Here is a 12,933-nt window from a genome sequence, read left to right as displayed (position 1 = left end):
TGGCAGGGCTCAGGCCAGGCACACTTCCCTTACTGCCACCAGGAGACAAGCCTGTGAGGATGCCTTTATCAGCAGTGACTCCCCGAGAAGCACTGGCACCCGAGTCTGCCTTCTTCACAGTAGCTTCTACCCTGTCCCATGCCCCAGTCAAGGGCTTGCCCACCTCTGCTGGCCTCTCCTCTCCTCTGCCATCCCACCACCTTGATTGGGCACCTTCTGCCTTCACTGTTGTGCCAGTCTTGTTAGAACAGGGTAGTGACAAGGCAAGTCCAAACCTGCTTCCTGGATCCTGACATCAGGCCTACTTCATCCACTCCGGTCCCATGAGGCCCTTTCCATTGGTCTTCATCTCTGCTCACTGTTAAAATCCAACACAGTCTTGATGGCCAGGACAGGTGGCACCTTCTCCACAAAACCCACTGTTCATTCCGTGAATGTCTTCAAGGCACTGGGTGGCGGACAACAGCATTTCACAGGTGCAAGCAGGATCCTCTAAGCCACTTCTTGACCCACAGGAGCTGAAAACACCTGTGTATGGCCAGCTCTAGCCTGGCCTCGGTCTGTTCTTCTGCTGAAGCTGGGGCCAGCAGAGCTGGAGGTTGCCGAAAGGCCAAGGGCAGCCTGACATTCTTAGTCTGATTCCTCCTATGTGGTCAGGGCCCCTTCGGTATCTCCGTGGTGGAACTAAGAGCTGCTTCTCTGCTGAGAGTCCCCTGTCCTCCGCACATGGAGGGTGAAAGCTGACCTCGAGTTTCTAGTTGCAGCACCACCATGAGCCGGCTGACAGTGCTGCCGTTTTTTTTTGTGTGTGTGTGTGTCAGGATGTTTTTAGCGGAAGGATCCACATATTATCAGCAATGCCAAAGAGCAAAGGCTACATACAACGCCAAGTCAAACAGCCAAGACTGTGAGATTAACCAGGAATGAACACACACTCAGCAGAGACGTAGGCTGTCTCCACACCAAGTGAAAAGGAAGTACCTGCCTTTCACAGATGAAAGACACAGCAGTATGTCAACAGCCAAGAAAAACTGCAGTTTATTAAGACTCAACACAGCGCTCGGTTTTTGAAAGCGACCTCTGGCGTGCGTCCAGCCACCACACTCCACGAGGAGAGCACTTTGCGCCACAAACTTTTTTTTTTTTTAAGTCTTAGAGACATTTTAAATTCAAAAGGTTCAAAAAGGAAAAGAAAAAAAAGGGGGGGGGGAACCCACAAAAACTGAAAACATCCTTTACTTCCATCCCCAGTTTTAAACCATGAGTTCTTCTACAACTCCGTGCTAAATGGCAGCATGGCAAGCTGTGTGTCTGGGAGCACACGCACGCACACGCACATATTTGATATACATACTTGGATATGCATACATCAAATACCCAGGACGCACGTCAGGGCCATGAGATGCGGTCACTCTGAGGACACAAGTCTTGAACGCAGGTGTGCATAGTTCACGGCCCTCCTGAAAACCAGCGCTTCTCTGCAATCTTGCAGGACTTTTTTGTTTTGATAAAACCATTAAAAAGCTAATTAAAAAATGTAATGCACAAGTTTCCTGACCACATAGGCAGGAGTACAATGTTCATATATTTTTTTAAAAACATACTTGAGGGTGTGTTATTTCATTGTCTTTCTTCCTTGCAAAACAATCAAAACATTGATCATCTTTAAAACATAAAGCAATTTTTAATATATAAAGCACTCTTCAAACATCTATTTCTTTTGAGTCCATTATTTGGTAAATATGTAACTGCTACACATTAGAGATTAGGTATTTTTCTTCTTTGTGTGTGTGTGTGTGTTTTTCGTTTTTCTTTCTTTTCCATTTTTTTTCTTTTTTTCTTTTTTCTTTTTTTTTTAAATAACATCTTCAGTGCTAGGAGTTGGGTTTAAAAATACATGAAATGGTGTGGAGCTGCCCTCTGGAGCCCTGGCTTTCCTGAGAGCAAGCCGGCATGTGCAAGACAGAGACTATAATGCCTCGTCACCTTGAGGAAGGGGTGAAGACAATCAACAGAGTCCGTGATGGCTGGAGGGGACAGCTTGTCCCATCCCAGAGCTCTGAAGCAACACATCTGTATTCTGAAAATAGGTTTTTGTTTGTTTGCTTGTTTTTTTTTTTTAAACGATGAAAGTCTTTTTTTTTTTTTTTTTTTTCTTTTAAGATTTTAAAATTTTTTTAAAAGTTTTATTTTAAAGTCCGAAGGAGAAAAAAAGTCTGTAAACAGGTGGGAGCCCAAACCACAGCTCCTCCAAAAGCAGTCACAACCCACGTCCAAGTGCTTGTTCCTGCTCCTTGCGGGAACACCCATCCTCTACAAGTATCTATGGCCACAGTTCAACAACAGGTTTGTTTTTCTCTTTAACTTTATATTCCAGATGGGAAATGGTGCAATACTCTGGTAATAATCTTCTTGCATTAGTCCACAATGAAAAGCTGCTAAAGGTAGATAGACATATTATTTCTCCAGAGATATACACTGTAACTTTAAATGCAATAACAGAGTCCTTGAGTAAACATTTACACATGAATTGTCACCAGCCCTGTCCCATGAACTCTCTTTACTGTTTTACTGTTTAAGATTAGCTAAAGGACGGGCAGGGACACCTCAGTGCAAAGTTAGAAGCCAACAACAACAATGAGAACGTTTGACCAATGCGCATTAAAAAAAAAAAAAAAAAAAAAAAGCATATACGGAATAAAAGGGAAACCCACAGTTAAATCCCTCACACGCTCTGAAACACAAGCACACAGTAAGCGCTAACTGTGCAAGAGCACGCGCATACACACTGTTCCACACGCGCACGCACACACGCACGTACACACGCACGCACATGTAGGCTATAAACGTAGACATTTCCTAGAGCCTGTTTCTGTGCACAGATGTCAACGTGGAAGTGTTCACATTTCGGTATTGGCCTGCTGGGTTCAAGTATTTGCATGTTTGATATGTCTTTTTTTTTTTTAACTTTTAAAAATATTTTTTTGGGATTAAAAAAAATGACATGAAAAAGTAATGAAACAAGGGTAATGTGCATAGGCAGATCCAGGGGAACAGAGAGCACTGGCCATGTGCCTTGGCTCTGTGCCCACACAACGCAGCCGCCTGTTCCACCCGCTGCCTCTGGTAATGTGCATAATCATCACAGGCTCACTTTAAATAGGCTTCAAGTCTCCCCCCACCCCACCATAAAATAACCCTTTCCAGCCCACAATCTGAAAAGTGCCCTTCATGATAGAACTATTCTAAGCAGCTTTTATACTTAAAACTCAAAATGACAACACACCATACAAACATAAGACAACATAAAATAAAAAGCTATGAGGAACATCCTGTCATTAGCACGTGACACTGACCAAACACAGCCCGCACTGTCTTCAACAGTTCTCAAGGGCTGAGGCCAAGGTTCATCTTCAGAACTGGACAGAGGTACTCGAAGGGGCAGCTTGTCCATCAGGTGGAGCCTCGGAGCTGGGCCTGGCATGGTCAGCTCTCTTCTCCCCAGTACTGTGACCCCTACATGGACTCGCCACTGAGCAGGTCCCCAGGCAGCAGAGTGTTGAGAGGCGTGGGGCTGCCGATCACCCTGGCATCATCAGCACTCGGAGGACCCCAGAGACTGCTAGAGTACTGGGGCACCCCACCCCACAGCAGCTCACTGCTGCCTTTGCCACTGAGGCATGGGGTGTTCCAGTGGGCAGTGTCGCTGCGCACTAGGCCATGGGTGCTGCCCGAGGTGCCCAGCCTGGGCTGGCTGCCCCCGCTGCTGGATTGCCAGCTGGAGGTGGGTGGGAGGGCTTGGCCTTGGGCCAGGAACCGGTTCACTTCTTCTTCACCAGCAAACTCAGCCAAGATGGTGGTGTTTCCCAGTACACACCTAGAAGGCAAGATGCCGTGTAAGCATGGCACCCCTAGTCCTGAGTTCATGCTACCAGGAAAGACAGACAAAAGTATCATCATGTCACAAGCTACCATGACTTAGCCTGTGTATCTTCTCACTTTAGACTCCTGGCAGCCACAGAAGACTGATGTGTGAAGTGCATGCTTAAATTAAATGTACTATACAATGGGGGCTCAGCTGTCACCAATGTCCCACAGCTCAGGTGGCACTCCAGAACAGGTCTATATGTACTCTGCATGGAAAGCTCCCTCAGGGGGGCAGTGGACTGCTGTGAGCAACCCTGGAGGCAGGGTAGGTAGGGGCTCTTTTTTGACTCTTCCTAGGGGACATAAAGACAGACAGACAGACAGACAGACAGACACACAGGGACGACATGAAGACACAGGGAGAGGATGGCTGCCTGCAAGCAGAAGTGGGTCTCAGAAGGAGTCAAGTCTGTCCACACTTTGACCTTCGACTTCCAGCCTCCAGGACTAAAAAAGGCACAGTTCTACTGATGAAGGCACTAGCTGTGGTGCAGTGTTGGGGTGCCACAACACTCATCCACCCTCACCTAACACTACTGGGCAGTGTGGTGAGGGGGCTGAAGAAAAACATACATGTGCAGAGACTTTTGGGCCTTGGCGGCTTCTTCCTTGGAGCTGTAACGGACCACAGCATTGCCTTGGGTCAGATTCAGGTGGAATGTGATGAGAGGCCCATGCTGCAAACACAGTGTCCGCAGTGTAGAACCATCAATCTGAGGAGGAAGCAAAGGGTGGGACGTGATTTCCTCCAAGCCCTTGCTGTGCTTTGCAGCAGCAGTACAGCACAGTATGAAAACTGGATGGAACACATCTCCTTTGACTGCAACTGACACTGAGAGAGCCTCTGTGGCCTGGCAGCTTAAATGTGGGCTGCTGCACTTACATTAGCCAGAGGAAAGGGGCCAAAGTCCCATTCTGGATTCTGCAGCTTGCAAAAGGCACAGCAGCAGCCTGGTAGCCTTGCAGTGATAGGCTAGTTCTGTGCCAGAGAATGGTGATACAAGCTGACCGTACAGCTGAGGTGGCCAAAGCTTCAGAAGGGCAAATGAGCCACCAGGAACATGTCTGAAAGTAAGCCCACACTTAGCTGTATTCACACTTGCCCCTGCCATGTGGACCCTGGGGGGAAGATGTCCAACAGACAGCTACCTGCTCAAGGGGCAAAGTAGGTACCTTCTTGGCCATTGTTATGACATGATAGCCCCCTTGCATGGTAGCAGCTGTACCTGGGGTGTGAGGTTGCGCAGAACGAGCCAACTGCTTGTTCTTCCTGAGGTGTCAGTACTCCATGCAGAACCTGTGTGACAAGTCCATGGGACAAGAATTCAATTGACAGGCTATCCTTCTGTCTGACTGAAAACAATTAACAAGCTCTCGTCTTTTCACCCTGTGCAAGCCATGGCATCTTTGATAAGCCCAGTCTCATAGTCACTGCAGAGTCCAGCCATGGCCCATGAACCCTGACTTCCAAATACGCTTGCCAGCCCAGGAGGCCTGTCCTTTTCTGTTTGTGTTGGGGTGGGGGAGGTGGCAGATTTGAGGGGTACCTGAGATTCTCTACCTCACTCTGTCCAGTCCTCATTTAGAATGCACAGACTTGAATTCTCCTTAATGAAATGAGGCAAAGGCAGCGGGGCAGGTGTGCTGCTCTCAGTGTGCACAGCTCACTTAAGACCAAGTGCTTTGGTTTCTGTGTAGCCAAAGGAGCTCAGTGATTGCACACGGGATACAAACACCTGGGGGGAGGGGGCTCTACAGTGCTACAACACTGCCAAGGGGCCTCAGTTTTTGATGTTTCCACAGAACCTTGCGGAGAAATTAAGACCTCCGTGCTAGCTTAGGTGGGTAGGAAGCCTAGAATGGCCGAATGGTCTTTTTGTGGTATGTGTATCCAATGCCTTGCCCATGTAAGATGCTCTTTGGGGTTTGCTGTTTTCAAGACAGGGCTTCTCTGTGCAGCCCTGACTGTCCTGGAACTCACTTTGTAGATCAGGCTGGACTCAAACTCAGAGATCCACCTGCCTCCGCCTCCCGAATGCTAGGGTTAAAGGCGTGCACCACCATGGCCTGGCTGTCCGACTCTCTCTTAACCTCCCAGGCTCCAGGGGTCTGATGAGAGGCATGGGATCAAACAGGCACATTCCATGAATCATGTGTACAGTAGCTTTGAGTGCCCTGTACCCTTACCCGATGAATAGGAGCTGGTCCAGCCAAGGGGGCTGGTGCCCCAGGTGGAGGAAGGCTTGGGATTGGCTAAGCCTGGAGGTGGCCTGGTGGGCGCAGTAGTGTTTCTGGGTACCTTCCACAGCTCATGAGACAGAGAGGCTTGCGTGTGAGAGGCTGGGCCCGAGGACCATGTTGATTTAATGTCGGACAGTTTACCTAAAGGGAGAGAAACACAGCACATGTATGAGCACTCCCAGAGAAATGACTGCAGTTTGGGAAGCTGGCAGATGAGACACTGCAGATGGGGACAAAGCATCATGGACAGAGTCACTCTCTCACATGCTGTCCCTGCCTCTGTGCTGCCCAAGCTGGCCTCCAACTGCTGGGCTCAGGTGAGCCCGCTGCCTGCCTCACCTCCTGGGCTGATGGACTAGTGACTGCCACTGCACTCAGCTTTACTCTCTTCCGCTTTCTGGTCAAAGACATTGTGCGTGTCCTGTGCAAACTTTGCTGAACTGCTGCTAACATTTGCTATGAAGAAAACAGAGGTTTCAAAGTTGAAATCTTTTTATAATTTATTATAAAAATTATAATTTTATGTGCCATATAGCGCTCAACTGTATGTCATTCAAAGACATCAGGTCCATTTGCCTACTGAGCTAGAAACACGGTATGTAGTTTAACTTTTTAAAATGCAGTAGCTGTGCTGAAATTTTTTTTTTTTTAATCATTAACACTTGAAGTAATAAAACAGGCTTCATTTATTAATAAAAAAAATGTTGTGTTTGTTTGATTGAGATAGGTTCTTCCTTTGTAGCCCAGGCTGGCCTTGAGCCTGTAGCAATCCTCTGATTCTGCCTCCCAAGTGCTAGGATTACAGGCATGTATCTCTAGACCTGACTGACTTGGGAATGGAATCCAGGGCTTAGTGAATGTTAGGTAAATACTCTACCCACTGGGCCACACCCCAGCGCTCTCAAGTTCAGTCTTTAGCTTATCAGCAGCAAGCTGTGCTGGGATGGTCATGGTCAGAAGCATGGCCTCCACATGTGCTTCCTGTGCACTCTCTAGGGGCATCAGTTCCCTGTCAGAGCAATGCTCCTTCTGACACACACTTCCCCCTTGCCACTGTCTAGCTGTGGACACGGATGTGCCCCCTGCTTATGGACTGAAATGCAACACCAAGCATGCTGGCTGGGGATGTAATTATTTGAACTCACTGGGAGAAACACAAAAGCAATGGCCACCACAGGCCCACAAGATCCTTCATCTGCCCAGATTTGACACCATCCCCTGTGTGTTCCAGAGACACATCTGCAATACAGATATGTCCCCCCAGCCTGGCCAGTGGGAGGACTACAGCACTCCCAGCAAACACATGCTAGATACACTGTAAACTAAATGCTAAAAGGAAGGTGATTTTTGTTTTGTTTTTTCAAGACAGGGTTTCTCTGTGTAGCCTTGGCTGTCCTGGACTCACTTTGTAGACCAGGCTGGCCTCGAACGCACCGTGATCCACCTGCTTCTGCCTCCGGAGTGCTGGGATCACAGGCGTGCGCCACAGCACTTGGCTACTTTTTTTTACACTGCTCTCTTCCCCAAGCACAGAGCCTTACAAGAATTCCCCAGAAAGAGAGGTTTCAGAACTATACTCTTGTGGCAGCTCTGTGCAGCAGGGTACATTACACTTTAAATATCTGGATGAGGTTTGATGAAATACAGGTTTGCCCACAAATCTAAGACAGTGTGTGTACATTTCTTCTTCATTTTGGTTTTTCGAGACAGGGTTTCTCTGTGTAGCCTTGGCTCTCCTGGACTCACTTTGTAGACCAGGCTGGCCTCGAACTCACAGTGATCCACCTATCTCTGCCTCCTGAGTGAGTGTTGGGATTAAAGGCATGCATTAAAGCTGGGTTAAATCCAGGATTACATGCCTGGCTGTGTATGCATCATCTTAAGAAAGTTTTTATAAGGCCTACTGTCGTGGCACACGCCTTTAGTCCCAGTACTAGGGAGGCAGACACAGGTGACTCTGAATCTGAGACCACCTAGCAGGGTTACGTAGAGAAAACACTGTTGCGCGCGTGCGTGCGTGTGTTTTCCGAGACAGGATTTCTCTGTGTAATAGCCCTGGCTATCCTGGAACTCAATTTGTAGACCAGGCTGGCCTCAAACTCAAGTGATCCACCCGCCTCTGCCTCCTGAGTGCTGGGATTAAAGGTGTGCGCCACCATACCAGCTCCAATTCTCATTATTTTAAAGTTCAAACAAAAGATACAAAAAAAAAAAAAAAAAAAAAAAAAGCAAACTTCTCAATATGAGCCTTGGTATACATAAAAATGAGAACTTTGCTGATCTGTTCCACCTCCCTCAGGGACCTAGGGTAATGGGAAGGCATCTGTCCCAGGCACTATGTACACCCAGAGCCACAGCCTTCTGTTCTGAGACCCTTGTCCCTGCACCTACAGGACATGTGGGCTACACTTGAGAAACCTGGGTTCCTCACGGCTTGGTGGGCTTCTGACTATGTCTCTTTCTCAACTCTTTTATAAAAAAAAATCAAGACCCTGTGTGAAAATGAGGATGGGGATGGTGCCAGATCTGTTGGAAGCAGGGCAGAAAAGCTTTTCCAACTCAGACTCAGGCACAGCTGGACTGTTATGCCCATATACACCCACAGAATCAATGGCTTCTTAAAAGCTATGGTCCCCCAGCTCAGCCAGCTGCACCTCTGCACATGCTAGAGCTCAAGACAGCAAACATAACTGTGCTGTCTTCAGTTTTACATGACGTCTGCTCTACCAACAATCTTAGCTACTTACTCAGCCCATCAGCCCAAGGATCACAAGATGGGCGGCCCTCATGTCTCACAGAGCTGTGCCAAAAACAGCATTAAGAATGAGAATGAGGCGTGGAGCCGAGAGTGGTGACGCACGCCTTTAATCCCAGCACTCGGGAGGCAGAGGCAGGCGGATCGCTGTGAGTTCGAGGCCAGCCTGGTCTACAAAGTGAGTCCAGGATGGCCAAGGCTACACAGAGAAACCCTGTCTCGAAAAACCAAAACCAAAACCAAAAAAAAAAAAAAAAAAAAAAAAAAAAAAAAGAATGAGGCGTGGGGGCCTGGAGAGATGGCTCAGAGGTTAAGAGCACTGTCTGCTCTTCCAGAGGTCCTGAGTTCAATTCCCAGCAACCACATGGTGGCTCACAACCATCTATAATATGATCTGATGCCCTCTGCTGGCCTGCAGGGGTACATGCAGACAGACTACTGTATACATAACAACACATAATAATAAGTAAATCTTTAAAAAAAAAAAAAAATGAGGCATGGATACCCGGTGCGGTGGCGTCCGACCTTTAATCCCAGCACTCGGGAGGCAGAGGCAGGCGGATCGCTGTGAGTTCGAGGCCAGCCTGGTCTACAAAGTGAGTCCAGGAAGCCAAGGCTACACAGAGAAACCCTGTCTCCAAAAAACAAAAACAAACAAACAAACAAACAAAAAAGAATGAGTGTGGTGCCGAGTGTGGTGGTGCACGCCTTTAATCTCAGCACTCGGGAGGCAGAGACAGGAGGATGAGTGGGAGGCCAGCCTGGTCTACAAATCAAGTCCAGGACAGCCAGAACCACTAGAGAAACCCTGTCTCAAAAAACAAAACAAATAAATAAACAAAAACACCAACAACAAACAAAAAAGAATGAGGCAGGAAAACAGCCTGGAGCCAGCAGTGGTGGTGTTCACCTTACCATGCCTTTAATCTGGATGCAGAGTCAGGGGGATCTCTCTGACACTGAGGCCAGCCTAGTCTACATTGTAAGTTTTAGGACAATATGGTAAGATCTTTTCTCAAAAAAGTAAAAAAAGATCAGAGGGATGAGCGAAGGCTCAATTTCCTTCCAGTTTGAAGACAATTTAAAAAATTTGTCATAAAAGGCTAATGGCTTGAAGTTGTTTTTCTTTTTGGTTTTTCAAGACACGGTTTTCTCTGTGTAGCCTAGACAGATCTCATAGAGATCAACCTGCCTCTTTGAGGGCTGGGATTACAGGCATGTGCCACCACGCCCAGCTAATGGCTGAAGTGATTGTCTAATGATTTAAAAATGATTAAAAAAATACGAGTAACTTGCTGGTTGAAAACTCTTCATCCACAGAGGATTTTTTTTGAGTGTCAATGTGGTGGTTTGAATAAAAATGTACTATAAAAACCCACAGGGCTTGGCACTGTTAGGAGGTGTGGCCTTGTTGGAGGAAATGTGTCACTGTGGCGGTGGGCTTTGAGGTCTTATGTGGTCAAGCTCCACTCAGTGTGACTCTCAGTCTTTCCCCAGCTGCCTTTGGATCAAGGTGTAGAACTTTCAGGTCCTTCTCCAGCACCAGGTCTGCTTGCAAACTGCTACAGCTCCTACCATGGCATAATGGGCTAAAAATCTGAGTGGTAAGCCTGCCTCAATTAAACATTTCCTTTTATAGGAGGCGTCATAGTATCTCTTCACAGCAATGAAACCCTAACTAAGACAGTCATGTTGGGTTTTATGTCTGCAAACTTCCAGATCTGAAGCACATGTGGTCCTGAGCACTCTGGCTAAGGGACACTCAAGCTGAAGCTGTGTTAGCTCACTCAACATAAGTAAACATCTTTGCAGCCTTTCCACAGGCTTTGCCTGTCATCTTCTGATGCCACAGTGGTCAGGTGAACAGATTAGGTACTGACCAACTACGTTTGATGCCACACTTGCCTCGCAGCCCACACAGTCAGCCTGGAGACCTGCTCACAGAAGGCAGGGGTGACGGACCTCCTTACTGCCGTTCTGTTTGCCATTCTGTTTTTTTTTTTTTTTTTTTGAGACAGGGTTTCTCTGTGTAACAAGCCCTGGCTGTGTTTTCTAGACCAGGCTGGCCTCGAACTCACAGAGATCCACCTGCCTCTGCCTCCCCAAGTGCTGGGATTAAAGGCGTGCGCCACTATGCTAGGCTTCTCACCTCCACTCTTGAGGAGGTAGCGGTTGACATCCTGGATGGTGGTGTTGATGGTAGGTCCAGTAGGGACACTTCCAGGAGTGACATCAGGGTCATTCTCGGGATCAATATTCTGAAGCCCTTTCCACGGCACTCCAGGATGGAACTCTGTTCATGGGAACCAAAACGAGGCTGCAAGTAGAGCACCTTCACACTGCATCGTGACATTTAAAACTCAGATTTTTCATATTTGCAGAAATTTTAAGAATCTGATAATTAGGCTCAGAGGCACTCTCTGCTTACATACAGTTCATTAGATCAGCTATTCTTTTGGAACAATCTAGAAACAGCGACCACATTTCAGGTATGAACAACGCTGGGCACCACCACACCCTATGCAGTCTCAAGGGAAACCCAAAAGCTCTAGATTCCACGTTGCAGACCCAGGCTCCCCCAGCCCTAACTAGGCTTGGGGTGCACTTGACTCTACTGTTGCTCACGAGTGTCATGCAGTCTTACCTGGGGGCCAGCTAATGCTGGAGCCGTTTGAGATTTTATCGCTGTCAGATTTGGCACGTGACCAGCTATGGGGAACAGCTACTGGAGGACTGGCTGGTGACTCACTGTTCTGGATTAACTCGTACCGGCCATAGGAGTCATCCATGGAGGACTTACCTGGAGGCCCAATGCTTAGACCTCCAGGGATAGCACCTACAAAACAGGAATCAGGAACATGGTGAACACTCTTCCAAAGACACCCACAAATATAGTGCAACCTTCCCTTCCAGGCCCAGGATCTCACCCCTTGCAGAGTTACGTGGACGGGAAGCCTTAGGCTATGTAGGGTTCTCTAAGAACTGCCAGTGAGCCCAGACGTGGTTCTCAGATGACTAACCGCCCCCCCCTTTTTTTTTGGTGGTGCTAGGCACCAAGGGCCCCATGTATGCTAGGCACCAAGGGCCCCATGTATGCTAGGCGAAGCTTCTACCTGAGAGAGACACTTACTAACCCATGTATTACTAAACACACATCACTATTGTTATTGTTGAGTTTTCTCCCCTTGAGACAGGGTTTCTCTGTCCTGGAATTCACTCTGTAGACCAGGCTGGTCTTGAATTCAAAAAGAACCACCTGCCTCTGCCCACTAAGTGCTGGGATTAAAGGCGTGTGCCGCCACCGCCACCCACATGTGATCATTATTACTTTTCAGTGCTGGGGATCAAATCTAAGGCTTCATACACACTATGTTGTAAGCACTTTATCACTGAGCTTTGCTTTTTTGAGATGGTGTCATTTAGTCTGGATTGGCCTTGAACCTCCTATGTAGCCAAGAATAACTCTAAACTCCTGAGCTTCCTGCCTCCGTCCCCCCAAACGCTGGGGTTATAGGTGTGCGCACTGTGGACTATTTTAGTCTGTCAAGTTGGAAGGTTTGTTTCTTTCTGAGATAGGGTTTTAGGGTCTCAAGTACCTGAGGCTGGCCTACACTTGCTGTGAGTTTAAAGATGATCTCCCTGATTCTGCTTCTCTAGTGCTGAGATTACAGGCATGTGCCACCAGGTTTGGTTTAGTGGTGCTGTACATTTTACCCCAGGTTTCCTGCCTCCCAGGCAAGCACTCTGGCAGTTAAGGTAATGACCCAGCCCATAAACTTAAACCATTTTGACCTGTGTATATGCCTGTGTGCATGCACAGAAGCCAGAGGCTATCAGGTGTCTTGATTTCCTTGAGACAAGCTCTCTCACTGAGCCTGGAGCTGGGCTGGTAGCCAGCAAGCCCCAGCTACTCTCCCATATGCTCCAGGAACACTGGAATCACAGGCATGTGACCACACCCCATTTTCATATTTGAGGATTTGAACTGAGCTTCCCATGCTTGTGCAGCA

At 47.8% G+C, this 12,933-nt stretch overlaps 1 protein-coding gene across 6 annotated transcripts in view; it reads right to left on the bottom strand.

The window, feature by feature from the left end:
- Positions 1-2,170: 2,170 nt before the first annotated feature.
- Positions 2,171-12,933, bottom strand: part of Tnrc6c (trinucleotide repeat containing adaptor 6C) — a 114,632-nt gene continuing 103,869 nt past the window's right edge. For 5 of the 6 annotated variants that reach the window (XM_051159123.1, XM_051159124.1, XM_051159127.1 and 2 more), the window contains 6 exons: positions 11,568-11,759; positions 11,073-11,216; positions 6,115-6,309; positions 5,154-5,224; positions 4,501-4,640; positions 2,813-3,877 (listed from right to left, as the gene is read on the bottom strand). In XM_051159123.1, coding sequence (XP_051015080.1) covers positions 3,517-3,877; positions 4,501-4,640; positions 5,154-5,224; positions 6,115-6,309; positions 11,073-11,216; positions 11,568-11,759 — 1,103 coding nt within the window. In that variant the 3' untranslated portion in view covers positions 2,813-3,516. Of the gene's footprint in view, positions 2,436-2,812; positions 3,878-4,500; positions 4,641-5,153; positions 5,225-6,114; positions 6,310-11,072; positions 11,217-11,567; positions 11,760-12,933 lie in introns of those variants that run through there. The other variant, XR_007832044.1, reaches the window with a different exon arrangement.

This window comes from Acomys russatus, chromosome 16 (assembly GCF_903995435.1).
Source record: "Acomys russatus chromosome 16, mAcoRus1.1, whole genome shotgun sequence".
Taxonomy (NCBI): Eukaryota; Metazoa; Chordata; class Mammalia; order Rodentia; family Muridae; genus Acomys; species Acomys russatus.
This window is presented reverse-complemented; position numbering and strand designations above follow the sequence as displayed.